We start from the raw sequence: 27,215 nt of genomic DNA on the forward strand, positions 1-27,215 counted from the left end.
ATTGGGAATTTCATGAATGCTTGGATTTGCCATCAAATGTAACTGTTACAGCAGCTCGCAGTCATATAAAGCAACAAGGTTTCAGCCTTTCATTGTTACACAATGTAACAAAACACAACGTTACAGGACGATTTATAGTAACAGAGGTGAATAGTGTATGGTTCTCTATAGCGCCGACAAGTGGACGGTTGATTAATTCATATATTTGATTGGAATTAAAATAATATTACAAATATGAATAACTATAGGCTAGTCTAGTACAGCTATACTTCAAAAGTATCCCAGAATAGTAGGTTGCCATATCCACTATGCACACTAGAATTTAGTTGTGGGCTCACAAGCTGGATATGTAGTCTAGGTGGGACTAAACAATAAGTGTAGATCATAATACTTGGACAGGTTCTGACAGTAAAACATATATATTTTTAAGTGGGTCGTGGGTGGAAAAGTGTCCTGTCTAGTGGGTCAAAGATGATTGATATAGTGCCAAGATTACATGTCTCTGCCTTTACAATGGGAGTCGTTGTCCACAAAGCGGCATTGCTGACTGTCTCGCTCCCGCCTTATCCTTTCTTTGGATTGGTGGATACATCTCATCTCCTGTAATGGATACATCTCATTATTGTTGTCCTTTTTTAAATATTCGATGAGGGTTGTTGACATCAACTGCCTGTATTCAGTGGAGAGTGAAGCTATGTTACAAGCCTCATTTAATGAACATGCATAGCCATCTCGAGACGTCTCCGATAATAAAGTGTTTTTTCTTTAAGTTTCCGGGATGTCCCCTTCCCTACTTATATCAGCATTATGAAACTTCTATTGGATCAAATAAATATCACGTAGCAAATAAGACATAATTGTTTTTGTTGTTGACCAAATTCGACACTCTCATTGACCTCCATACAAAAACTCCTTGCTTGGTGGGCGAAACAACACTAACTGCTGGAGGGAAACAAATTTCCCGCCGAGTAGGGCCTCCCTTTCTGCCATGGTTGACCGAGCGCTTCCCACAATGCACTCCCATATCAGCGGGAAATAAAAATGGCGAATGTATTAGGGGAGAATGACCCGTTTGTTATTTTCTAAACAAAATTTATATTGTGTCATATTTTGAGAGGAGCATTTCAAAGAGATTTACCGATATTTGGACAAGACGCCAATCACCGGTTACGACCGAGTATTTCAATATATATGGCATTTTGACCCTCCCAACTGACCGAATGAGGTAGCTCGCAAACTTATCAAAATAACATGTTATTCGCTGAGGGTGCGCTCCAGAATCATTCAGTCTGTTATAGCTCGAAACCTGTGCCTGTAGACAACTGCTAAGACAAATTGCATACAGGATGTATCCAGCTAGCCATTGAACTGAAAACGTATAAGTTAATAGTATCAATTCATTATTTCAGCCCGGATGCAAATGTCCAGACAGCTAGCTAGCAAACTAGCCCACGAACAAAAGGAAAAAGTGAAGGTGCAGAGAGTGGGATAGGGCTCTAACACCCCAAGACTATTCATTTTCTCACAGATATCTAGTATGTTGAGTTACTTGACAGCTGAGTTGACGCAACCTGTCAAATTCTAGACAATTCTATATTGAGAAGCTTGCATGACTTGCTACTGTTACTTAAAAAATGTGATTTGGCTTTCCAGTGTTCCCCATTAAAATAATCCCCTTTTAATATGTGTCTCAGATCTGCTGCTTTGGTGAGACTCAATTGGCTTGTAGCTTCAATACAATGAACGCTTGACAGTGACCCCTATTTTTTTGGGGGGGGGGGACGATGTAGGAATTAATTCACCTCTCTCTTCCAATATGACAGAGACTCAACGGCATTAGAGCGCTTGCCGGTCCACCAGCAGAAAGCACCTTCCCTTCGGCAGCAGTGCAAGACGCCAGTGTCCCTGACCAGCGTCCACTCTACCGAGGATAGACATGGAGAGGACACGGACACCAAGCTCGGCAACAGGTTTGACGAGGGACAAGAGGTCCTAGCCCGATGGTCGGATGGGCTGTTTTATTTGGGGACTATCACAAAGGTAAGCACCTGTAGTTACTAGGTGGAAAGTTTCAATTTGGTGTAAATGCAATTTCAGACACATCTTATGTCATTTTTCATTAAAGGATCTTGATATTTTTTTTCTCCCTTAGATAAATAAGGACAAGCACCGCTGCTTTGTTGTCTTTGAAGATCGGTCCAAGTCCTGGGTTCTGTGGAAGGACATTCAGACAGGCAAGTAGTTATTCTGCACAAGACATGCTGCCATGTCAAGTTCCAGTCATATTTTTGATAGTCAATGCGATGGACTGTTTTATGCTTACTTGATAGTATGTTGAACTTTCATTTTGTTGGATATCTGTGTAATATGTATGTATTACACTCTAAAGAAAAAAGCCGTCTGCTAGTAAAAATACATGCCTTTCTATTTTCTCCATAGATACTGCCAATAGACCTTGGGCAGAATCCTTAAAATTTTGCAGTATAATTTCTTCTCCAGGATGTACAGTTTCAGTTAAATGTGTATATTCATTCCGTTAGGCTTGCCCTCAGTCATTCTATCTCTGCTTGTCTTGATATCCTTTGTTGAGATTTCTTCAATCTCCTCCTGGTTTATCTTTTGTAATTTGTCCCTGACAGTTAACAGACCACAGAATCTCCTACACCAACTGTAAATTCCCCACAGACAAGCATAGGGAAGGCACTCCTCAGCCTGTGTTACTACTGTGTTCATACATGTTAATTTTGTTAATGAGTCCCACTTCAGGGAGGGGCCTAGAAATTAATTGTCATCTATTAGCACCTATTTTTAGTTAGGTGACTCATGACTGATGTTTGACATATTGGAATTGGACAATCATATTTATTCTAAGTGGCAGAAAATGTGATTGTGTTATGTTGAACCTCAAATGGCACCCCCAGTTGAATTTGAGTAGGAATTAATTTAAGTTGGGCCTCTCAACTAAAGTCACATAAAGTTATAAAGTTCATGGCCTTTGCACAGATTTTTTTTCTTCTCACCTTTATTTAAACAGGTAAGCTAGTTGAGAACAAGTCCTAATTTGCCACTGTGACCTGGCCAAGATAAAGCATAGCAGTTTGACACATACAACAACACAGAGTTACACATGGAATGAACAAAACATACAGTCAATAATACAGTAGGAAAAAAGAAAACAAAGTCTATATACAGTGAGTGCAAATTAGGTCAAATAAGGGAGTTAAGGCAATAAATAGGCCATGGTGGCGAAGTAATTACAATATGGCAATTAAACACTGGAATGGAAGATGTGCAAAAGATGGATGTGCAAGTAGAGATACTGTGGTGCAAAAGGAGCTAAATAAATAAATACAGTATGGGGATGAGGTAGATAGATGGGCTGTATACAGATGGGCTACCTACACTGATGCTTACACTCTGACCAGACCGTGCGTCCGCCATCGCCATTTTGTCCATCTACACCAGACACGATCAGGACACGCAGGTTGAAATATCAAAACAAACTCTGAACCAACTATATTAATTTGGGGACAGGTCGAAAAGCACGAGACATTTATGGCAATTTAGCTAGCTAGCTTGCTGTTGCTAGAAAATTTCTCCTGAGATATAAACATTGGGTTGTTATTTTACCTGAAATGCACTAGGTCTTCTCCGACAATTAATCCGTAGATAAAAGGGTAAAAGTTTACTAGGAACAATCTCTCCTCCTTCAGGCTTCTTCTTTGGACTTTATATGGCGGTTGGCAACCAACTTTAAGGTGCACCACCGACTGGACTGGAGAGTGGACCTCAGTTCATCTTTCAATCACCCACGTGGTTATATGCTCCTGAAAACCAATGAGGAGGTGGGACTTGCAGGTCGTCAAGCGTCACAAATAGAACAAGTTATATTTTAACACCTTGCAACGCAGACACGCGCGAGCAGTCTGGGTGCAATGATTGAATAACATGCATTATTTTGCAGCGCACGAGACGGGAGTGGTGTGGTCAGCATGCTAGACTACACCATTTTATTTTGTGAGGTTGCAGGTGTTGCAAAAAAAATAAAATAAAAGTGTTTTAACTTCTATATTAAATGACATCCACTTCAAAAAAAGGGTCCCTCCTTCTTTGGACTGGATATGAATGACAGATTCCTTTTTCAGTCAACTTTGGGTGAAAGTAGCATATCTTGTTTGATTGTGTTGGATTGGTAGCACATGGGGATAGGTTTGTGGAGATAGGACTGCATATAGCACTGTGCACACACATCACATTGGTGAAATCCCACCATGGTCTCGCACCTTTGTTTGTCAGTGATAAAGTACAAAAGTTAACTGTTATGCGTTGTTGATCTTTCTCTGTTGTTTAGAGCAGAGTTTCCCAAACTTGGTCCCCCCCCCACCCCCCCACGTGTGCACGTTTAGTTTTTTCCCCTAGTACTACACCCTGACTCAAATAACCAATTCATCATCAAGCTTTGATTATTTTGAATCAGCTGTGTAGTGCTATGTCAAAAAACTAAATATGCACCCAGGAGGGGCCCCAGGACCGAGTTTAGGAAACCCTGATCTAGAGGAATGACCCGTCCCACCTGTGTTTTTTTTAGGGGACGAGGGAGGAGAGGACATGGTCTGCACAATATGCCAGGATGAGTGCTCAGAGGATCCCAACGAGATTGTCATCTGCGACAAGTGTGGACAAGGTAGGGCTTAATCACCTTCCTAACAATGGACAGGGTAGGGCTTAATCACCTTCCTAACAATGTGGACAAGGTAGGGCTTAATCACCTTCCTAACAATGTAGACAAGGTAGGGCTTAATCACCTTCCTAACAATGGACAAGGTAGGGCTTAATCACCTTCCTAACAATGGACAGGGTAGGGCTTAATCACCTTCCTAACAATGTGGACAAGGTAGGGCTTAATCACCTTCCTAACAATGTAGACAAGGTAGGGCTTAATCACCTTCCTAACAATGGACAAGGTAGGGCTTAATCACCATCCTAACAATGTAGACAAGGTAGGGCTTAATCACCTTCCTAACAATGGACAGGGTAGGGCTTAATCACCTTCCTAACAATGGACAAGGTAGGGCTTAATCACCTTCCTAACAATGGACAGGGTAGGGCTTAATCACCTTCCTAACAATGTAGACAAGGTAGGGCTTAATCACCATCCTAACAATGTAGACAAGGTAGGGCTTAATCACCTTCCTAACAATGGACAGGGTAGGGCTTAATCACCTTCCTAACAATGGACAAGGTAGGGCTTAATCACCTTCCTAACAATGGACAAGGTAGGGCTTAATCACCTTCCTAACAATGGACAGGGTAGGGCTTAATCACCTTCCTAACAAGGTGGACAAGGTAGGGCTTAATCACCTTCCTAACAATGGACAAGGTAGGGCCTAATCACCATCCCAAGAGTGGATTTTCACCAACAACTAATTCGGCAAGAGATGTTCCGCCCCCGTTAATTTTCAATGAGGACATGCAGAGAAATGGTGGGAGGGTGAAGCCCTGCTAGCAGAGGGGTGGAAAAACTTTATGCGAATTTCAAGTGGAGCGACGCGTTGTCAAGAGGGTTCCGCCTCTGGTCAAAATGTAACTTCTTCGTCCTGTAGCGCAAAGACAAGGTTGGGAAATTATGCTTTGGGCCAGATGTTTGTAGGTTCATATCCCATTTAAGGATTCCTTGTTTACTATCTAGTCATTAGAGGTCCCACCTCTGGGAAAAATGTATTGATACAATAGTAATTCTCTCTTAACTGTGACCCGTCTTTACCTTTCAGGATACCACCAGCTCTGCCACTCACCCATCATCGACTCCAGCCTGATCGACACAGATGAGAAGTGGCTCTGTAGGGAGTGTGTGTTCGCCACAACAGAGGTACTTACGATACTATATTATTACTAACACTGAGTGTACAAAACATTAGAAACACCTGCTCTTTCCATGACAGACTGACCAGGTGAAAGCTTTGATCCCTTATTGATGTCACTTGTTAAATCCACTTTAATCAGTGTAGATGAAGGGGCGGAGACAGGTTAAAGAAGGATTTTTAAGCCTTTAGACATGGATTGTGTATGTGTGTCATTCAAAGGGTGAATGGGTAAGACAAAATATTTAAGTTCCTTTGAATGGGGTGTGGTTGTAGGTGCCAGGTGCACCAGTTTGTCAAGAACTGCAACGCTGCTGAGTTTTTCACTCAACAGTTTCCCCATGTGTATCAATAATGGTCCGCCACCCAAAGGACATCCAGCCAACTTGACACAACTGTGGAATGCATTGGAGTCCATTCCCCGACGAATTGAGGCTGTTCTTAGGGCAAAAGAGGGGGGTGCAACGCAATATTAGGACGGTGTTCCTAATGTTTTGTCTGTGTATATTGTCCATTTACTCTTTAGTGAGTTCAGCATGCAAGGTACACAAAAATAAATGCACTAATTAAGCAATAAGGTCCGAGGGGGTGTGGTATATGGCCAATATACCACGGCTAAGGGCTGTTCTCTGCACGACTCGACGAGTGCCTGGATAAAGCTCTTAGCCGTGGTATATTAGCCATATACCACAAATACCTGAGGTGCCTTATTGCTGTTATTAACTGTTTACCAATGTAATTAGAGCAGTAAAAATACATGTTTTGTCATACCCGTGGTATACAGTCTGATGTACTGCTGTTTTCAGACAACAGCATTCAGGGCTCGAACCACCCAGTTTGTAATACAATACAACATAATGCAATATGAAAACACTGGAAAGTGAACCCACACATAATATATTACAGAACCACTGTGTGAAAAGGTTGTAGTAATAGTAAGGGAACGCTCCAACCAAATTGTGCTCACAGTCCGGTGTATGTGTTCTCTGACAGAAGGGTCCCAAAGCCCTGCAGGAGCTGAAGCAGTCTCTACCTTATTCCCTAGAGGACCTGGCGTGGGACCAGGGCCACAAGACCAACATCCAGCAATGTTACTGCTACTGTGGAGGGCCTGGAGAGTGAGACACACACACACACACACACACACGCACACACACACACACACACACTGTTTTAACCCCTCTCTCCTTTAGCTGGTACCTGAAGATGCTGCAGTGCAACAGGTGTAAGCAGTGGTTCCACGAGGCATGTATCCAGTGTTTTAAGACGCCCATGCTCTATGGAGACAGGTACTAAACAAGCCTCGTATGATAAGTCATCTCTCAGGAAACATGTGCCGAGTGACTACCAATGGCATGCAAGAAAATAAATCTACTCCTGTGCTTCTTTCTCACCAGGTTCTATCTATTTATTTGCTCAGTTTGCAGTAGTGAACCAGAGTACCTCAAACGACTGCCTCTTAAATGGTGAGAGAAACTTGTGTCAAATTGATTGGTGTACGAGACGGATTGATGATATTCACTCAAGCTGTTAATCTATTGTTTGCTTCAACAGGTGGAAACAAGATACTCAAATGACACTGAATCAGTTTAACAGTTGTGTGTGTGTGTGTGTGTGTGTGTGTGTGTGTGTGTTTATTTGATGAAACTGGAGTAGCAGTCTATCATAGTTCCCTCTAGGCAAAATGAAGCTATTCTATTCCACGTCAATCCCCATACTGAATCATTGACTTGTGGCTGTTCTGTGCTTCCTTCCTTGTTTCTGTCCAATAGGGTGGACGTTGCACACCTGAGCCTCTACAACATGAGTGTGATTCACAAGAAGAAGTACTTTGATTCTGAGCTGGAGCTGATGACTTACATCAACGACAACTGGGAGCAAATGCAGCTCGGGGAGGTAGGACGAAGCTTGACACAGTTGGGAATAGGGGTGTGAATGTTTAAAAACGTTAAAACGTTTAAACAAAATTGTGATCCTTGACGGCAAGAAAAAAAATAGTTTCCCCCCCTAAAAAATGATCACAGTGCCGTTATCACAAACATATTATTTTCTGTGTTATAGCATAACTAGATGATAGGCTATAAATACCTTTTTGTTTTATTTATTTCACCTTTATTTAACAAGGTAGGCCAGTTGAGAACAAGTTCTCATTTACAACTGCGACCTGGCCAAGATGAAGCTAAGCAGTGCGACAAAATTAAAGCATAACTAGATGATAGGCTATAAAGACCTTTTGTTTTATTTATTTCACCTTTATTTAACAAGGTAGGCCAGTTGAGAACAAGTTCTCATTTACAACTGCGACCTGGCCAAGATGAAGCTAAGCGGTGCGACAAAAACAACACAGAGTTACACATAAACAAACGTGCAGTCAATAACACAGTAGAACAATCTATGTACAGTGCGTGCAAATGTAGAAGAATAGGTAGGTAAGGCAATAAATAGGCCGTAGAGGCAAAACAATTACAATTTACCACGAACACATGAGATGTATACAGAATGGTGTCGTCTGCGTAGAGGTGGATCAGAGAATCACCAGCAGCAAGAGCGACATCATTGATATATACAGAGAAAAGAGCCCGAGAATTGAACCCTGTGGTACCCCCATAGACACTGCCAGAGGTCCGGACAACCGGCCCTCCGATTTGACACACTGAACTCTATCAGAGAAGTAGTTAGTGAACCAGGCGAGGCAATCATTTGAGAAGCCAAGGCTACAAATTACTATAAAAATCAAACTTTCATAAAATCACACATGCAAGATAGCAAATTAAAGCTACACTTCTTGTGAATCGAGCCAACATGTCAGATTTCAAAAAGGCTTTTCGGCGAAAGCAAGAATGCTTGTGATTGACAGTTGAAAGCCTTGGCCAGGTTGATGAAGACGGCTGCACAGTAATGTCTTTTATCGATGGCGGTTATGATATTGTTTAGGACCTTGAGCGTGGCTGAGGTGCACCCATGACCAGCTCGGAAACCAGATTGCATAGTGGAGAAGGTACGGTGGGATTCGAAATGGTCGGTGATCTGTTTAACTTGGCTTTCGAAGACTTTAGGAAGGCAGGGTAGGATAGATTTCGGTCTATAACAGTTTGAGGCTAGAGTGTTTCCCCCTTTAAAGAGGGCGATGACCGCGGCAGCTTTCCGATCTTTGGGGATCTCAGACGTCACGAAAGAGGTTGAATAGGCTAGTAACAGGAGTTGCAACAATTTCGGCTGACCATTTTAAAAAGAGGGTCCAGATTTAGCCCAGCTGATTTTTATAGAGATCCAGATTTTGTTGAAACCCCCTCGGACGGTTATGTTGGCAGAACAGTCGTGATGGATCGGCTGGGCTCTGTGTCGGCAGTAAAAGGGTTCAGGCCAATGGCAAAATATGTCTTGAAGCACAAGAATTGGCTGATGGACCTCTTCGGCTAGCCAGGAGATGGGCCGAGCTCCAAGCTAGCTCCAGGCTAACTGGTGCTTGCTTCGGGACAGAGACGTTAGCCAGGAAGGAGTAGCCACTCGGATAGCAGCTAGCTAGCTGCAATGAGCCGGTGCAAAGGTTCAGAGCTTGCGGTAGGAATCCTGAGATGTGGTAGAGAAAAAGCAATCCGATATGCTCTGGGTTGATATCACGCTGTGCAGAGTGGCAGATCCGTACCACATTGGGTGAGGCGGGTTGCAGGAGAGTATGTTCAGTTCGTAGATGGAAATTGAGATGTAAAAAAATATATATATTTGAAGAAATCAAGAAAAAAATATATATATACATGGGACGGGACAAGACAACAGACTAGAGGTCGACCGATTATGATTTTTCAATGCCGATACCGATTATTGGAGGACCAAAAAAAGCAGATGCCGATTTAAAAAATGTTTATTTTTATTTGTAATAATGACAATTACAACAATACTGAATGAATACTTATTTTAACTTAATATAATACAGCAATAAAAATCTATTTAGCCTCAAATAAATAATGAAACATGTTAAATTTAGTTTAAATAATGCAAAAAAAAAGTGTTTGAGAAGAAAGTAAAAGTGCAATATGTGCCATGTAAGAAAGCTAACGTTTAAGTTCCTTGCTCAGAACATGAGAACATATGAAAGCTGGTGGTTCCTTTTAACATGAGACTTCAATATTCCAAGGTAAGAGGTTTTAGGTTGTAGTTAATATTGTATTTGTAGGACTATTTCTCTCTATAGCATTTGTATTTCATATACCTTTGACTATTGGATGTTCTTATAGGCACTTTAGTATTGCCAGTGTAACAGTATAGCTTCCGTCCCTCTCCTCACCCCTACCTGGACTCGAACCAGGAACACATCGACAACAGCCACCCTAGAAGCATCGCTCCACAAAATCCGCGGCCCTTGCAGAGCAAGGGGAACAACTACTCCAAGTCTCAGAGCGAGTGACATTTGAAACACTATTAGCACGCACCCCGCTAACTAGCTAGCCATTTCACATCAGTTACACCAGCCTAGTCTCGGGATTTTATAGGCTTGAAGTCATAAACAGCTCAATGCTTGAAGCAGAGCGAAGAGCTGCTGGCAAAACGCACAAAAGTGCTGTTTGAATGAATGCTTACGAGCCTGCTGCTGCCTACCACTGCTCAGTCAGACTGCTCTATCAAATATCAAATCATAGACTTAATTATACCATAATAACACACAGAAATACGAGCCTTTGATCATTAATATGGTCAAATCCAGAAACTATCATTTCGAAAACTAAACGTTTATTCAGTGAAATACGGAACCGTTCTGTATTTTATCTAACGGGTGGCATCCCTAAGTCTAAATATTGCTGTTACATTGTACAACCTTCAGTGTTGTGTCATAATTACGTAAAATTCTTCCAAATTAGTTCGCAACGAGCCAGGCGGCCCAAACTGTTGCATATACACTGACTGCGTGCAATGAACGCAAGAGAAGTGATTCAATTTCATTTGGTTAATATTGCCTGCTAACCTGGATTTCTTTTAGCTAAATATGCAGGTTTAAAATTATATACTTCTGTGTATTGATTTTAAGAAAGGCATTGATGTTTATGGTTAGGTACAGTCGTGTAACGATTGTGATTTTTTCGCAAATGCGCTTTTGTTAAATCATCCCCCGTTTGGCGGAGTTGGCTGTCTTTGTTAGGAAGAAGTAGTCTTCACACAGTTCGCAACGAGCCAGGCGACCCAAACTGCTACATATACCCTGACTCTGTTGCAAGGGAAGTGACACAATTGACCTAAAATAAATTAATGTTCGCAGGCAATATTAACTAAATATGCAGGTTTAAAAATATACACTTGTGTATTGATTTTAAGAAAGGCACGGATGTTTATGGTTATGTACACGTTGGAGCAACTAGTCCTTTTTCGCGAATGCGCACCGCATCGATTATATGCAATGCAGGACTCGCTAGATAAACTAGTAATATCATCAACCATGTGATTATGATTCATTGATTGTTTTTTATAAGATAAGTTTAATGCTAGCTAGCAACTTACCTTGGCACTCGTGGAGTGTAATGAGAGGCAGGTGGTTAGAGCGTTGGACTAGTTAACTGTTAGGTTGCAAGATTGAATCCCCGAGCTGACAAGGTTGAACAAGGCAGTTAACCCACTGTTCCTAGGCTGTCATTGAAAATAAGAATGTGTTCTTAACTGACTTGCCTAGTGAAATAAAGGTGTTAAAAATCTATATATATATTTTTTTTATCAGCCAAATCTGTGTCCAAAAATACCGATTTCCGATTGTTATGAACTTGAAATCGGCCCAAATTAATCGGCCATTCCGATTAATCGGTCAACCTCTACAACAGGCGTGTGACTGCTACGCCATCTTGGATATTTTGCCTGGGGAAAGTTGTGTAATTTAAATAAAAACCAGAGAGCAAGAGGCAAACTTTGGGCTACTTTGGTGAATTTGTGAGCCGTACAAGATCTTGCGAGATACAGATTACCAAGATATATGCACGCTGTTCTGCCTGCCCCTTCCTCTCGCTCCCTCGCGTTGTTCTGCCTGCCCCTTCCTCTCTCTCCCTCATGCTGTTCTGCCTGCCCCTTCCTCTCGCTCCCTCATGCTGTTCTGCCTGCCCCTTCCTCTCGCTCCCTCGCGCTGTTCTGCCTGCCCCTTTCTCTCGCTCCCTCACGCTGTTCTGCCTGCCCCTTCCTCTCTCTCCCTCATGCTGTTCTGCCTGCCCCTTCCTCTCTCTCCCTCATGCTGTTCTGCCTGCCCCTTCCTCTCGCTCCCTCGCGCTGTTCTGCCTGCCCCTTCCTCTCTCTCCCTCATTCTGTTCTGCCTGCCCCTTCCTCTCTTTCCCTCATGCTGTTCTGCCTGCCCCTTCCTCTCTCTCCCTCACGCTGTTCTGCCTGCCCCTTCCTCTCTCTCCCTCACGCTGTTCTGCCTGCCCCTTCCTCTCTCTCCCTCATGCTGTTCTGCCTGCCCCTTCCTCTCTCTCCCTCATGCTGTTCTGCATGCCCCTTCCTCTCTCTCCCTCATGCTGTTCTGCCTGCCCCTTCCTCTCGCTCCCTCGCGCTGTTCTGCCTGCCCCTTCCTCTCTCCCTCGCGCTGTTCTGCCTGCCCCTTCCTCTCGCTCCTCGTGCTGTTCTGCCTGACCCCTCTTCTCTAGTGATGCGAGTGTGATCAGTCTTCGGTCTGTTGCATGTGGATTATTCTAGCCTATTCATTGATGATAGGCCCTGCTTTACTGAAGTGCGACATTATAAGCCAAGAACTTGCAAGATACAGCTTTTGATTGCTGATAGATAGGCCTAGTGCATGGTTCTGACTGTCTGCCTGGTGGCCGACCTGCCTATACTATGCCCCTTCCCTCTCACTCCGTCCCTCGGTATGAAAATGCAGGTGTTTGTGTTCTCGGGAGTACGGCAACTAATCCGTCTCCTCCGATCCAAAAACACTTAATCTTAGGAGTCGATTCCGGTGTCTTGATACTCAGAAATGGGATTCGACACCGGAATTCGACTCCCCACCATTACGTCATTAACAATTGGAAAGGGGAAAGTGGGATACCTAGTCAGTTGTCCAACTGAATGTATTCAACTGAAGTGTCTTCCGCATTTAACCCAACCCCTCTGAATCAGAGAGGTGCGGGGAGCTGCCTTATCTTCTTATGGTATAGGGGACGCTTGCGTCCCACTCTGCCAAAAGCCAGGGAAAATTCAAATAAATTATATAAAAATCTAACTCATTAAATCACACACGTAAGATACTAAATTAAAGCTACACTCGTTGTGAATCCAGCCAACATGTCAGATTTTAAAAAGGCTTTTCGGCGAAAGCATAAGAAGCTATTATCTGATGATAGCACAACAGTAAACAAAGAGGGTAGCATATTTCAACCCTGCAGGCGCTACACAAAATGCAGAAATAAAATATAAAACATGCCTTACCTTTGACGAGCTTCTTTTGTTGGCACTCCAATATGTCCCATAAACATCACAAATGGTCCTTTTGTTCGATTAATTCCGTCCATATACAGTGCCTTGCGAAAGTATTCGGCCCCCTTGAACTTTGCGACCTTTTGCCACATTTCAGGCTTCAAACATAAAGATATAAAACTGTATTTTTTTGTGAAGAATCAACAACAAGTGGGACACAATCATGAAGTGGAACAACATTTATTGGATATTTCAAACTTTTTTAACAAATCAAAAACTGAAAAATTGGGCGTGCAAAATTATTCAGCCCCCTTAAGTTAATACTTTGTAGCGCCACCTTTTGCTGCGATTACAGCTGTAAGTCGCTTGGGGTATGTCTCTATCAGTTTTGCACATCGAGAGACTGAAATTTTTTCCCATTCCTCCTTGCAAAACAGCTCGAGCTCAGTGAGGTTGGATGGAGAGCATTTGTGAACAGCAGTTTTCAGTTCTTTCCACAGATTCTCGATTGGATTCAGGTCTGGACTTTGACTTGGCCATTCTAACACCTGGATATGTTTATTTTTGAACCATTCCATTGTAGATTTTTCTTTATGTTTTGGATCATTGTCTTGTTGAAAGACAAATCTCCGTCCCAGTCTCAGGTCTTTTGCAGACTCCATCAGGTTTTCTTCCAGAATGGTCCTGTATTTGGCTCCATCCATCTTCCCATCAATTTTAACCATCTTCCCTGTCCCTGTGGAAGAAAAGCAGGCCCAAACCATGATGCTGCCACCACCATGTTTGACAGTGGGGATGGTGTGTTCAGCTGTGTTGCTTTTACGCCAAACATAACGTTTTGCATTGTTGCCAAAAAGTTCAATTTTGGTTCATCTGGCCAGAGCACATTCTTCCACGTTTGGTGTGTCTCCCAGGTGGCTTGTGGCAAACTTTAAACAACACTTTTTATGGATATCTTTAAGAAATGGCTTTCTTCTTGCCACTCTTCCATAAAGGCCAGATTTGTGCAATATACGACTGATTGTTGTCCTATGGACAGAGTCTCCCACCTCAGCTGTAGATCTCTGCAGTTCATCCAGAGTGATCATGGGCCTCTTGGCTGCATCTCTGATCAGTCTTCTCCTTGTATGAGCTGAAAGTTTAGAGGGACGGCCAGGTCTTGGTAGATTTGCAGTGGTCTGATACTCCTTCCATTTCAATATTATCGCTTGCACAGTGCTCCTTGGGATGTTTAAAGCTTGGGAAATCTTTTTGTATCCAAATCCGTCTTTAAACTTCTTCACAACAGTATCTCGGACCTGCCTGGTGTGTTCCTTGTTCTTCATGATGCTCTCTGCGCTTTTAACGGACCTCTGAGACTAGCACAGTGCAGGTGCATTTATATGGAGACTTGATTACACACAGGTGGATTGTATTTATCATCATTAGTCATTTAGGTCAACATTGGATCATTCAGAGATCCTCACTGAACTTCTGGAGAGAGTTTGCTGCACTGAAAGTAAAGGGGCTGAATAATTTTGCACGCCCAATTTTTCAGTTTTTGATTTGTTAAAACAGTTTGAAATATCCAATAAAGGTCGTTCCACTTCATGATTGTGTCCCACTTGTTGTTGATTCTTCACAAAAAAATACAGTTTTATATCTTTATGTTTGAAGCCTGAAATGTGGCAAAAGGTCGCAAAGTTCAAGGGGGCCGAATACTTTCGCAAGGCACTGTATATCCAAAATGTCCATTTATTTGGCGCGTTTGATCCAGAAAAAAAAACAGCTTCCAAATTGCGCAACGTCACTACAAAATATTTCAAAAGTTGCCTGTAAACTTTGCCAAAACATTTAAAACTACTTTTGTAATACAACTTTAGGTATTTTTAAATGTTAATAATCAATCAAATTGAAGACAGGTCTATCTGTGTTCAATACAGGAAGACAACAAACCAAGCTACTTTTCAAGTCTTGCGCAACTTTCAACAGTGTTACGCAGGTCCTAGATGGCCGTACTTCTTCATTGCACAAATGAATAACCTCAGCCAAATTCCAAAGACTGGTGACATCCAGTGGAAGCGGTAGGAACTGAAAACATGTTCCTAAGAAATACCGTTTCCCAGTGAGAATTCACTGAACAGACAGAGACCTAAAAAAAACACAATTCTGAACGGTTAGTCCTCTGGGTTTTGCAGGGTTTTGCCTGCTAAGTTCTGTTATACTCACAGACATGACTCAAACAGTTTTAGAAACTTCAAGTGTTTTCTATCCAAATCTACTAATAATATGCTTATCTTATATTCTTGGCATGAGTAGCAGGAAGTTGAAATTGGGCACGCTATTTATTCAAAAGTGAAAATGCTGCCCCCTATACCTTAAGAAGTTAATCGACACCCACGTCTTCGGCACCTGGTGAACAGTGGGTTAACTGCCTTGCTCAGGGGCAGAACGACAGATTTTTACCTTGTCAGTTCGAGGATTTGATCCAGCAACCTTCCAGTTACTGGCCCAACGCTCTGACCAAAGGCAAGCGACAGCAGCAAAGTCCTGTATGGAAGTACAGTATTTTGAGAAGTTAAATGGAAAAAATGTGCAAGCTGGAATTGAGGTACAAAAATGGTAGTACAGGTGCATTGCTTAACCATCTGAAAGTGTGAGACCCAAAATATTGCTGGTAGCAGCTCAGCCTCTTTACACTTTTTAAATTGAAATTTCAGACTTTTTCTTATCGTTTTAATGGGAAACCAAAATAAATAAATGGGGAGCCAGGCCCAGGCAATCAGAATCAGTTATTTTTTTCCCACAAAGGGGCTTTATTGCAAACAGAAATACCACTCAGTTTCATCAGCTGTCCGGGTGGCTTGTCTCAGACGATGTGGAGATCATGGGCTGGCGGAGTTACACATGGTATGCGATTGTAAGGCCAGTTGGACAATCTGCCAAGTTCTCTAAAATGACGTTGGAGGCAGCTTATGGTAGAGAAATTAACATTTAGTTCTCTGGCAACAGCTCTGGTGGACATTCCTGCAGTCGGCATGCCAATTGCACCCTCCCTAAACTTGAGACATCTGTGGCATTGTGTTGTGTGACAAAACTGAACATTTGAGTGTCATTTTATTGTCCCCAGCACAAGGTGCACCAGTGTAATGATCATGCCGTTTAATCATCTTCTTGATATACCACACCTGTCAGGTTGATGGATTATCTTGGCAAAGGAGAAATGGTCATTAACAGGGATGTAATCACATTTCTGCACAACATTTTAGAGAAATAAGCTTTTTTTTTGCATCTGGAACATTTCTGGTATCTTTTATTTCACCTCATGAAACATGGGACCAACACTTTACATGTTGAGTTTTTATATTTTTGTTGAGTTTATTTTATTTGATACAGCAGTATATGACATTTTAACACTAAATAAATCTGACTTTTTCATTTTTCCAAATCCAGCTTTCAGCCACTCCTCAGTCGGACCGATATGAAAGTATTTTGGAAGCACTGAATAGCAACCACAGCATGTGAGTAACTCTCTCTGACCTTATGATTTCTGTAATGTTAGCATACAAATCCACCCTCATTTGTCCATCTCTCTTAGGTTCATGTCAGGGAAGGAGATCAAGAAGAAGAAGCACCTCTTTGGACTGAGGATCCGTTTTCCTCCGGGTCCCCAGAGCTCTGACCTGCTGGCCAACAGAGGGGAGCCAGAGAGGGCCTCCAACGAGATCAAGATCAAAGGCAGGAAGGCTATCAAGCCTCTTACCAACACAAGGTCGAACTCAAGTTTCTACTAAATTATGTTATGAGAAGCTCATAAAAAAACATACAAATTTAAAAACACATTTTTTTTGCATGCTAAAAACAGTGGGGCAAAAAAGTATTTAGTCAGCCACCATTTAGTATTTAGTCAGCCATTGTGCAAGTTCTCCCACTTAAAAAGATGAGAGGCCTGTAATTTTCATCATAGGTACACTTCAACTATGACAGACAAAATTAGAAAATCCAGAAAATCACATTGTAGGATTTTTAATGAATTTATTTGCAAATGGTGGAAAATAAGTATTTGGTCACCTACAAACAAGCAAGATTTCTGGCTCTCACAGACCTGTAACTTCTTCTTTAAGAGGCTCCTCTGTCCTCCACTCGTTACCTATATTAATGGCACCTGTTTGAACTTGTTATCAATATAAAAGACACCTGTCCACAACTTCAAACAGTCACACTCCAAACTCCACTATGGCCAAGACCGAAGAGCTGTTAAAGGACACAAGAAGCAAAATTGTAGACCTGCACCAGGCTGGGAAGACTGAATCTGGTTTGAAGAAATCATCTGTGGGAGCAATTATTAGGAAATGGAAGACATACAAGACCACTGATAATCTCCCTCGATCTGGGGCTCCACGCAAGATCTCACCCCGTGGGGTCAAAATTATCACAAGAACGGTGAGCAGAAATCCCAGAACCACACGGGGGGACCTAGTGAATGACCTGCACAGAGCTGGGACTAAAGTAACAAAGCCTACCATCAGTAACACACTACACCGCCAGGGACTCAAATCCTGCAGTGCCAGACGTGTCCCCCTGCTTAAGCCAGTACATGTCCAGGCCCGTTTGAAGTTTGCTAGAGAGCATTTGGATGATCCAGAAGAAGATTGGGAGAATGTCATATGGTCAGATGAAACCAAAATAGAACTTTTTGGTAAAAACTCAACTCGTCGTGTTTGGAGGACAAAGAATGCTGAGTTGCATCCAAAGAACACCATACCTACTGTGAAGCATGGGGGAGGAAACATCATGCTTTGGGGCTGTTTTTCTGCAAAGGGACCAGGACGACTGATCCGTGTAAAGGAAAGAATGAATGGGGCCATGTATCGTGAGATTTTGAGTGAAAACCTCCTTCCATCAGCAAGGGCATTGAAGATGAAACTTGGCTGGGTCTTTCAGCATGACAACGATCCCAAACACACCGCCCGGGCAACGAAGGAGTGGCTTTGTAAGAAGCATTTCAAGGTCCTGGAGTGGCCTAGCCAGTCTCCAGATCTCAGCCCCATAGAAAATCTTTGGAGGGAGTTGAAAGTCCGTGTTGCCCAGCAACAGCCCCAAAACATCACTGCTCTATAGGAGATCTGCATGGAGGAATGGGCCAAAATACCAGCAACAGTGTGTGAAAACCTTGTGAAGACTTACAGACAATGTTTGACCACCGTCATTGCCAACAAAGGGTATATAACAAAGTATTGAGATAAACTTTTGTTATTGACCAAATACTTATTTTCCACCATTTAAATTCATTTAAAAATCCTACAATGTGATTTTCTGGATTTTGTTTCTCATTTTGTCTGTCATAGTAGTGTACCTATGATGAAAATTACAGGCCTCTCATCTTTTTAAGTGGGAGAACTTGCACAATTGGTGGCTGACTAAATACTTTTTTGCCCCACTGTATCCTGGTCAGACTGTTTTGGTTTTTATTTCCGTACTTTTGGTTGGTTTGGTTAGCCTGAAGTTGACTGGTAAGATAAGGGACCAGAAAAGATAACTATCCTTTTCAGTAAACTATGATGACTCAATTTGATGGTGTGAATTTGGTTGTTCCAGTGAAGTAACCAATGGCGTGGTGAAGAAGGCCAAGAAGATGAAGAAACAGGGAGGTCACTCCCTGGCGACTCTGGCCAAGCGAAGTCACTCCAGTGAACTCTTGGCCCAGGTGTGTGTGTTTAATACTACTTCTATTGATCAACGTTAACACCTTTACCCAAAGTTAAAACATTTTTAGAGGTATGTTGTTCATCCATTGAGATGTGTAATACCTCTTTATCCCCCCTGAAGGATATGAAGCCACCACCACCTCTGGATACCCAGTCCTTAAGGAGGTCAGCTATCCCCCAAAAATGTAATTTGTGAAAATTTTGCTCAGTTTGTGAAACTGTTGAATGGTGGTGTTCTTCTCTACTCCCAGCAGCAGGAGTGACAGATCTCTTCCCTCCTCCAGTACCTCCGAGATGGAATCCATCAGTGCCGTCCGCACCACTGAAACTACCTCAACTAGCCTCTCCAGACAGTCCAGGTACATTCTACAATAGCATTATGGTACACCAAGTATGTGGACATCCCTTCAAGTTAGTTGATTTGGCTATTTCAGCCATGCCAGCTGCTGACATGTGTATAAAATCCAGCATGCAGCCATGTAATCGCCGTAGACAAACATTGGCAGTAGAATGGCCTGTACTGAAGAGCTCAGTGACTTTCAACGTGGCACCATCATAGCATGCCACCTGTCCAACAAGTCAGTTTGTCATATTTCTATCCTGCTAGAGATGCCCCGGTCAACTGTAAGTGCTGTTATTGTGAAGTGGAAATGTCTTGGAGCAGCAACATCTCAGCTGCGAAGTAGTAGGCCAAAGAAGCTCCCAGAACGGGACCGCCATGTGCTGAAGTGCGTAAAATTTGTCTGTCCTCAGTTGCAACACTCACTTCCGAGTTCTGTACTGCCTCTTGAAGCAACACCAGCACAATAACTGTTTGTTGGGAGCTTCATGAAATGGGTTTCCATGGCCGAGCAGCCTCACACAAGCCTAAGATCCCCATGTGCGTTGCCAAGCATCGGTTGGAGAGGCCTAAGCTCGGCACCATTGGAATCTGGAGCAGTGGAAACGCCTTCTCAGGAGTGATGAATCAAGCTTCACCATCTGGCAGTCCGACGGACAAATCTTGTTTTGGCGGATGCCAGGATAACGCTACCTGCCCCAGTGCATTTTGCCAACTATGAAGTTTGGTGGAGGAGGAATAATGGTCTGGGACTATTTTTTCATCGTTCGGGCTAGGCCCCTTAGTTACAGTGAAGGGAAATCCTACCCCATAGTGACTTTCTAGACGATTCTGTACTTCCAACTTTGACAACAGTTTGGGGAAGGCCCTTTCAAGTTTCAGCATGACGGTGCCCCTGTGCACAAAGCGAGGTCCATACAGAAATTATTTGTCTATCGGTGTGGAAGAACTTGACTGCCCTGCACGGAGTCCTGACCTCAACCACATCGAACACCTTTGGGATGAATTGGAACGCTGACTGCGAGCCAGACCTAATCGCCCAACATCAGTGCACAACCTCACTAATTCTCTCTCTCGCCTCTCGCTCTTTCTCTTCCCTATTCCTCCCCAGCTTGTGTAGCTCCAGTAAGATGTTCACGGGTCGCCACTGGCCCATCGCCCAGCCCCCCCTGAAGAGGAGACGGGGCCGGCCACGTCGGGCCCCCCTCCAGCCCCCCAACCCTGAGATCCCCCCTCCTCACCAGCCAGACCCCCACCACCTCCCGGAGCCCCCCATCCCCCTGCCGGGGCTCCACTCCACGGACATAGTGCACCGGCTGGGCCAAGGTGGTCAGCTGTCCCACCTGAAGAGCTCAATCAGTAGCTACTTTGGGGTGGCAGGCCGCCTGGAGTGCGGGGAGAAGTACCGCATCCTAGCTCGCCGGGTCACCCTGGACGGCAAGGTTCAATACCTGGTGGAGTGGGAGGGCGTCACTGCCTCCTAAACTTGTCATAGCGCTTACGTAGTTTATTACACATACGTAGCGCTTAACATGTTTACACAGCGTTTAAAAAGCATTGTAAATTGGGTGGTTCTGAATGCTGATTGGCTGAAAGCTGTGGTATATCAGGCCGTATACCACGAGTATGACACATTTATTTTTACTGCTCTAACTACATTGGTAACCAGTTTATAATAGCAATAAGGCACCTCAGGGGTTTGTGGTATATGAACAGCCTAAGAACAGCCCTTAGCCGTGGTATTTTGGCCATACACCACGACCCCTCTGCTTAATTGCACTCTTCTTCTGAGATCGGGCTTCCCCGTGTTGCCCAGTCTGGAACGGCGCTTGCGTTTCCAGTGATATGGTCTTTCTGTGACTTGTCTTTTGTGTTTCAGATCTGCTTCGGTTTTGTAAACTGAAGAGGTTAAGAGATCAGCTTTGGCAGAATGTACAATGAATAGGGTTTAGAGTGGCTAGGTAGGGGGTGTGAATGGGGTTTAGAGTGGCTAGGTAGGGGGTGTGAATGGGCTTTAGAGTGGCTAGGTAGGGGGTGTGAATGGGCTTTAGAGTGGCTAGGTAGGGGGTGTGAATGGGGTTTAGAGTGGCTAGGTAGGGTGTGTGAATGGGGTTTAGAGTGGCTAGGTAGGGGGTGTGAATGGGGTTTAGAGTGGCTAGGTAGGGGGTGTGAATGGGGTTTAGAGTGGCTAGGTAGGGGGTGTGAATGGTGTTTGAGTGTTTGCGCCTGACCTGATATGTTGAGTGTTTGCGAGTAGTTGATGTTCGAGAGGGACTCAAACAACAGAGATGATGTTGTGCTGCTGCAAACCCGTTTATTATTATTGTTTATTATGAATTATTATATATCTTTACTTTTCTACGTTTTTATTGATATGCCTCGATTGTCTAATGAGACAGTTCATTTTTTTACGATTTGGATTTGATTGCACATACTGTATCAAGTTCAGCCTGTTCTCAGCAATTCTCCTGAACCCGTTGTACCCAGGCTCATAAAATGACTTAGAGATATGAAGTTTCTCTTTTCTGTCTTTGGCAGCTGAAAGCGTGTAACCTCTAGCTCTAATCTCTGCTTAATGTTCTGCAAATCATCTCACTATGAATAGTATTAATTTCACTGTGTTCTAGTCCAAATCCACACTATGTCAAGATTTTACTTAGACTTTTTCTAATGCATTATTAATTACTGTTAGAATTTGCTTTGAGGGCTGAGCTTGTGTGAAAGAACGTTAGTGACTGACTTCATGTGTATGTGGTAACTGGTACCGTTAGGCCTTGTTTTATTTGAAAGGTTGAGTAATGTACTCACGTTTTTACTTGTGTTCTACAATATACAGTGTGGCAAAAAAAGTATTTAGTCAGCCACCAATTGTGCAAGTTCTCCCACTTAAAAAGATGAGAGGCCTGTAATTGTCATCATAGGTACACTTCAACTATGACAGACAAAATGAGAGAAAAAATCCAGAAAATCACATTGTAGGATTTTTAATGAATTTATTTGCAAATTATGGTGGAAAATAAGTATTTGGTCAATGACAAAGGTTTCTCTCAATACTTTGTTATATACCATTTGTTGGCAATGACAGAGGTCAAACGTAATCTGTAAGTCTTCACAAGGTTTTCACACACTGTTGCTGGTATTTTGGCCCATTCCTCCATGCAGATCTCCTCTAGAGCAGTGATGTTTTGGAGGGCTGTTGCTGGGCAACACGGACTTTCAACTCCCTCCAAAGATTTTCTATGGGGTTGAGATCTGGAGACTGGCTAGGCCACTCCAGGACCTTGAAATGCTTCTTACAAAGCCACTTCTTTGTTGCCCGGGCGGTGTGTTTGGGATCATTGTCATGCTGAAAGACCCAGCCACGTTTCATCTTTAATGCCCTTGCTGATGGAGGTAGGTTTTCACTCAAAATCTCACGATACATGGCCCCATTCTTTCCTATACACGGATCAGTCGTCCTGGTCCCTTTGCAGAAAAAACAGCCCCAAAGCATGATGTTTCCACCCCCATGCTTCACAGTAGATATGGTGTTCTTTGGATGCAACTCAGCATTCTTTGTCCTCCAAACACGACGAGTTGAGTTTTTACCAAAAAGTTCTATTTTGGTTTCATCTGACCATATGATATTCTCCCAATCTTCTTCTGGATCATCCAAATGCTCTCTAGCAAACTTCAGACGGGCCTGGACATGTACTGGCACTGCAGGATTTGAGTCCCTGGCGGCGTAGTGTGTTACTGATGGTAGGCTTTGGTCCCAGCTCTCTGCAGGTCATTCACTAGGTCCCCCCGTGTGGTTCTGGGATTTTTGCTCACTGTTCTTGTGATCATTTTGACCCCACGGGGTGAGATCTTGCGTGGAGCCCCAGATCAAGGGAGATTATCAGTGGTCTTGTATGTCTTCCATTTCCTAATAATTGCTCCCACAGTTGATTTCTTCAAACCAAGCTGCTTACCTATTGCAGATTTAGTCTTCCCAGCCTAGTGCAGGTCTACAATTTTGTTTCTGGTGTCCTTTGACAGCTCTTTGGTCTTGGCCATAGTGGAGTTTGGAGTGTGACTGTTTGAGGTTGTGGATAGGTGTCTTTTATACTGATAACAAGTTCAAACAGGTGCCATTAATACAGGTAACGAGTGGAGGACTCTTAAAGAAGAAGTTACAGGTCTGTGAGAGCCAGAAATCTTGCTTGTTTGTAGGTGACCAAATACTTATTTTCCACCATAATTTGCAAATAAATTCATAAAAAATACTACAATGTGATTTTCTGGATTTTTTTCTCTCATTTTGTCTGTCATAGTTGAAGTGTACCTATGATGAAAATTACAGGCCTCTCTCATCTTTTTAAGTGGGAGAACTTGCACAATTGGTGGCTGACTAAATACTTTTTTGCCCCACTGTATGTTCTGAAGATATACATTTTTGCTGCATTTTTTAAATATGCAATCATTGTACTTTTAGATATCTACAGTTACATTTATGAACCTCTTAAAAAGGACTTTGTTCCTTAATTTTCTTCCCTCTGTGCGGTTATATTTTATGACTTTGATCAGTGCTAACATTGAATGCAACAATCTCATGGACCTTTTTACTTAAACAAATAAAACTGATTTCAGTTCTTAAAGCCGCCTATGCAACATAAGTCTCGAAAGACAATTGTTTTTGTTTTTCAATCACTTGACCGCAAGATTGGCATCAGCAACAAACCGCAACAATATTTTGGTTTCATCTGACTCTGGCCTTTTTGTTTTTTATTTCAGGTGCTATTTATTTCACCTTTTACTCAGAACTGTGCACTTAGCCAGACGTCTGCTGGTACAGCCAAGCTCACCTAGAACCCACTCAGGATATGCTCAGCAACTTTACTATATGTATGATGTACTCAATTTGGAATATAATATGTTATTGATGGAACATTGGAACATTTTCTGTGGTGTCAGTATTTCATTGACGTTCATTTTAAAGAAAATGTAGCGTTCATTTAGTCATTCCTCTGTGACTGGTTGTTTTCAAAAAGCTGCAGTTCAGTCCATTATGCTACAGGGTCACAAATGTCTTCGTTCATCTGAAAACATTATCTTCCACTTATCTCATGAAGTGTTTATTTTTTATTTTTAGTTCCCTTCACCTCTGAGGGGTTAGGTTCAATACAGAAGACACATTTCATTTGAATGCATTCAGTTGTACAACTGACTAGGTATCCCCCCCCCCCCCCTGTTTCATTGTAAGAGTTCAAGCAGTTAATGCCTCTTGCTGTTGGATGTGTTTTGTTATTCTCAGATAATGCCATTTTCCCCTTGAGGCAGTGGAGTTGGGTCTTGACGTTGATACCTCTTTATTTAAAAAAAATAGTTATTTTAAGCTTTTCTTCTGTATCAAACTTTATTGGTCACACACGTATGTTATTGCGGGTGTAGTGAAATGCTTGTGTGTGTATGTTGTTCCAGTGTTAGACCCCTGGATCTTTATGTTTTCTACTGGCTTTGGGCAGGCTTCTTCAGCCGAGTAATAAATATCTAAAAGCCTACTGATATCATTAGTTATTTATTTTCTTCACATTGGCACTTTTGTTTTGATTCCAGTATGTCATCTTGCTGTTTTTTGTTGTTGTTTTTTGAAGTAAATATATGGCATGTTACATTCCATGAAGTAAGACAGTTTAGAGAATTAATTCAGGTCACACATTGTCACCAGCTAGTTAACATTAACCCAGAAGTAATAATTCTTAGTGTTTCTGATTTCACTCAAGTAGTTGGCTTACATCTCAGCTGTGTCATTGTGGTCACGTGGTCATCATTGACATGATACAAGGGTAGTGTATATGTATGTATACGTTTTATTCCAAAGATGAATGTGTCCACCCTGAAGTGGCAGTTTCGAGACAACTGGAAACTCGGGGGGGGGGGATTGAGGTCAAATCATGACGACGGTGATCTTCAGGTTGGTGATCCAGAGTTTCCGACTTGGAATTCCAATTGTTCCCAGTGTGGAGCTCGTTATGTTCAAGTTCCCATTGGTCTTGAACGGGCTGAAGTCTGAGATTTTCGCGTTCAGAGTTGTTTTGAACGCGGCATATGTCCCAAGACACAAGGCAAGATGGTATACTATATAATAAGTGTAGCCTATTGTCGGGTGTTTTTTCTTCTTTCGCCTATGACGTAATCTGGTCTAGAAATACGTCACTTGAATTTGAGCGTGACAGGACTTCTTGGGTCAGTTCTTCATCAAGGAGTCAGTCAGTTTCAGGCCTAACTACCATCAGCTAGGAAAGGACACCCGCTCAGACTTCGTGAGGTCAAGTCTGTCACAGATGCTAATGTAGACTAATCCACGAGGTACATGTATGTTGATTGTAGACCACTGCGACTTGTCTAGCAGATGACCCGTCAATGCGTTGCCAGCCTCGGCTCCAGGCTTCACTCAGGAGACGGAAGCCTGTGGCTGAGGCTAGGAAAAGGAAATGCTGCCGTAGGTTTCTATGTAATGTTAAACGGACACGAGTCACAGGCAGGGAAATGTTTCTCTGCCCCTTCAGTAAGGAATTTTAACCTTGTTTACGCCTGAGTTTTCTAGATGTTTGATAAACGTGTTGCTAACAGGGCACTGAGGATTAACACCCATAAGGATGTCAAGGAAAAATAATGCTTATTAGTTTACGTGGTGGTGGGACTAGGCTGCAGGGTGGTTTGGGGTTAAACGCCCCCTCCTGTAATTCTCTCATAAACCACTATATGTCACCAACATGTATTTCATCACTTTCACTGGATGCCACTAGTCTTGTTCAACTAAAATTGTCATCTGTCTCATCTCAACTTTGTAAGTCACACCGACATAACGGTTTTGAGGTACATTGATCTTTTCTTTTGATATTTACAAGTTATATAGCTAAACGAATTAACAAAGTTAGAGCAGTTGCTAGGCCCTACATCCATTTCCGGACGTATTAATATGTACCCATTTGATTCTTGAAAAAAAACGTTTAAATGCCTCATGAGCTTAGTTCAATTGTCATATCCCATTAGACTCCAAAATATAAGCTTGTTTAACTCCAATGTGTTTAAACAAAGTAAATGTAAACAAACACTATATACCCTCAAAACATGGTTCCAACTATAATTGTGATATAATGGACGGTAAGTCCTTGCATCCATATCTCTGTCTATGAATTTGAGAGCGGTTACATGTCTCCAGCCCCATCCCTCAGCCTTTTTGAAAAACAACTGCTGATTTCCCCTTTAAAACCTGAAAACACATTAATTTAATTGAGTTGTGGGAATAAGATATATGTTTATCTTCAGACAACTTCATCCTAAAAATGTCTGACTACATTGTGAAGATCGAGGGAACTGGTCCCGAGGAGTCCGAGGCATCCCCTGAGAAGTCCAGGTAGCTATTTTTAAAGCAGACAGACTGACAGATCTAAAATAGATCTATATAGGTGCTCAACAACCACTTACGACCACTAAATAGACTCAACAACCAAATCTCAATGGTTAACTCAGACGTGCTGTGGCCTACAGGGACCCGTCACCTGAGCCTGCTGTCCTGCCCATGACAGATGTGTCCTTCCCTGGAGCAATGGAACACACGGTGAAAAATTCATATTGAAATTGTTGAAGAAATATTGAGCATAAATGTCTTCTAATCTGCTGGGTCTAGTTAAAAGCATAAAACATGATAGCAATCTAATCTACAATAGGTTATCTAGTACCTTTAGCCTAGCAAGCTGAAATGGTGAACAAGTGGAAGCAACTGAAAGTCAGAGAAAGAGACTAAAGGTAGCAATCATCTATTGTTACTGTCGGTCCATTTCTCACAAATAACCTACCAACATGCCTTCAAAAGCCAAGGGCACTCTCGTCAAACGTTATTAGCTCTTGCTCTTTTACCCAGTGTAACGGCTGCATTTCATCATCTACTTCATGAACTCAATGTGCTATCAAATGTTA

The 27,215-nt window shown here is 42.6% G+C and overlaps 1 protein-coding gene across 5 annotated transcripts; it reads left to right on the forward strand.

Annotated features, from left to right (window-relative positions):
* The first annotated feature begins 1,020 nt into the window (after positions 1-1,020).
* Positions 1,021-24,793, forward strand: LOC139375914 (metal-response element-binding transcription factor 2-like). 5 transcript variants are annotated; one of them, XM_071117875.1, is made up of 15 exons: positions 1,021-1,225; positions 1,824-2,040; positions 2,153-2,234; positions 4,589-4,684; positions 5,772-5,869; positions 6,855-6,979; positions 7,055-7,150; positions 7,259-7,327; positions 7,634-7,757; positions 16,677-16,744; positions 16,822-16,995; positions 18,822-18,930; positions 19,053-19,096; positions 19,186-19,290; positions 20,383-24,793. In XM_071117875.1, the coding sequence occupies exons 1-15, from the start codon at positions 1,221-1,223 to the stop codon at positions 20,753-20,755; spliced, it is 1,785 nt and encodes a 594-aa protein (XP_070973976.1). In that variant the 5' UTR covers positions 1,021-1,220; the 3' UTR covers positions 20,756-24,793. The 5 variants fall into 5 exon arrangements, with proteins under 5 accessions (XP_070973976.1, XP_070973975.1, XP_070973977.1 ...); XM_071117874.1 differs by having other exon boundaries at positions 19,183-19,290; positions 20,383-21,281; XM_071117876.1 differs by having other exon boundaries at positions 19,216-19,290; positions 20,383-21,281.
* The last annotated feature ends 2,422 nt before the right edge of the window (positions 24,794-27,215 follow it).

Source organism: Oncorhynchus clarkii, chromosome 20 (assembly GCF_045791955.1).
Source record: "Oncorhynchus clarkii lewisi isolate Uvic-CL-2024 chromosome 20, UVic_Ocla_1.0, whole genome shotgun sequence".
NCBI lineage: Eukaryota > Metazoa > Chordata > Actinopteri > Salmoniformes > Salmonidae > Oncorhynchus > Oncorhynchus clarkii.

Coding starts and splice junctions, on each gene's coding strand:
- LOC139375914 (XM_071117874.1), top strand. Junction 16,745..16,821: donor CTGAATAGCAACCACAGCAT/GTGAGTAACTCT, acceptor CATCTCTCTTAG/GTTCATGTCAGGGAAGGAGA. Junction 19,291..20,382: donor AGCCTCTCCAGACAGTCCAG/GTACATTCTACA, acceptor ATTCCTCCCCAG/CTTGTGTAGCTCCAGTAAGA.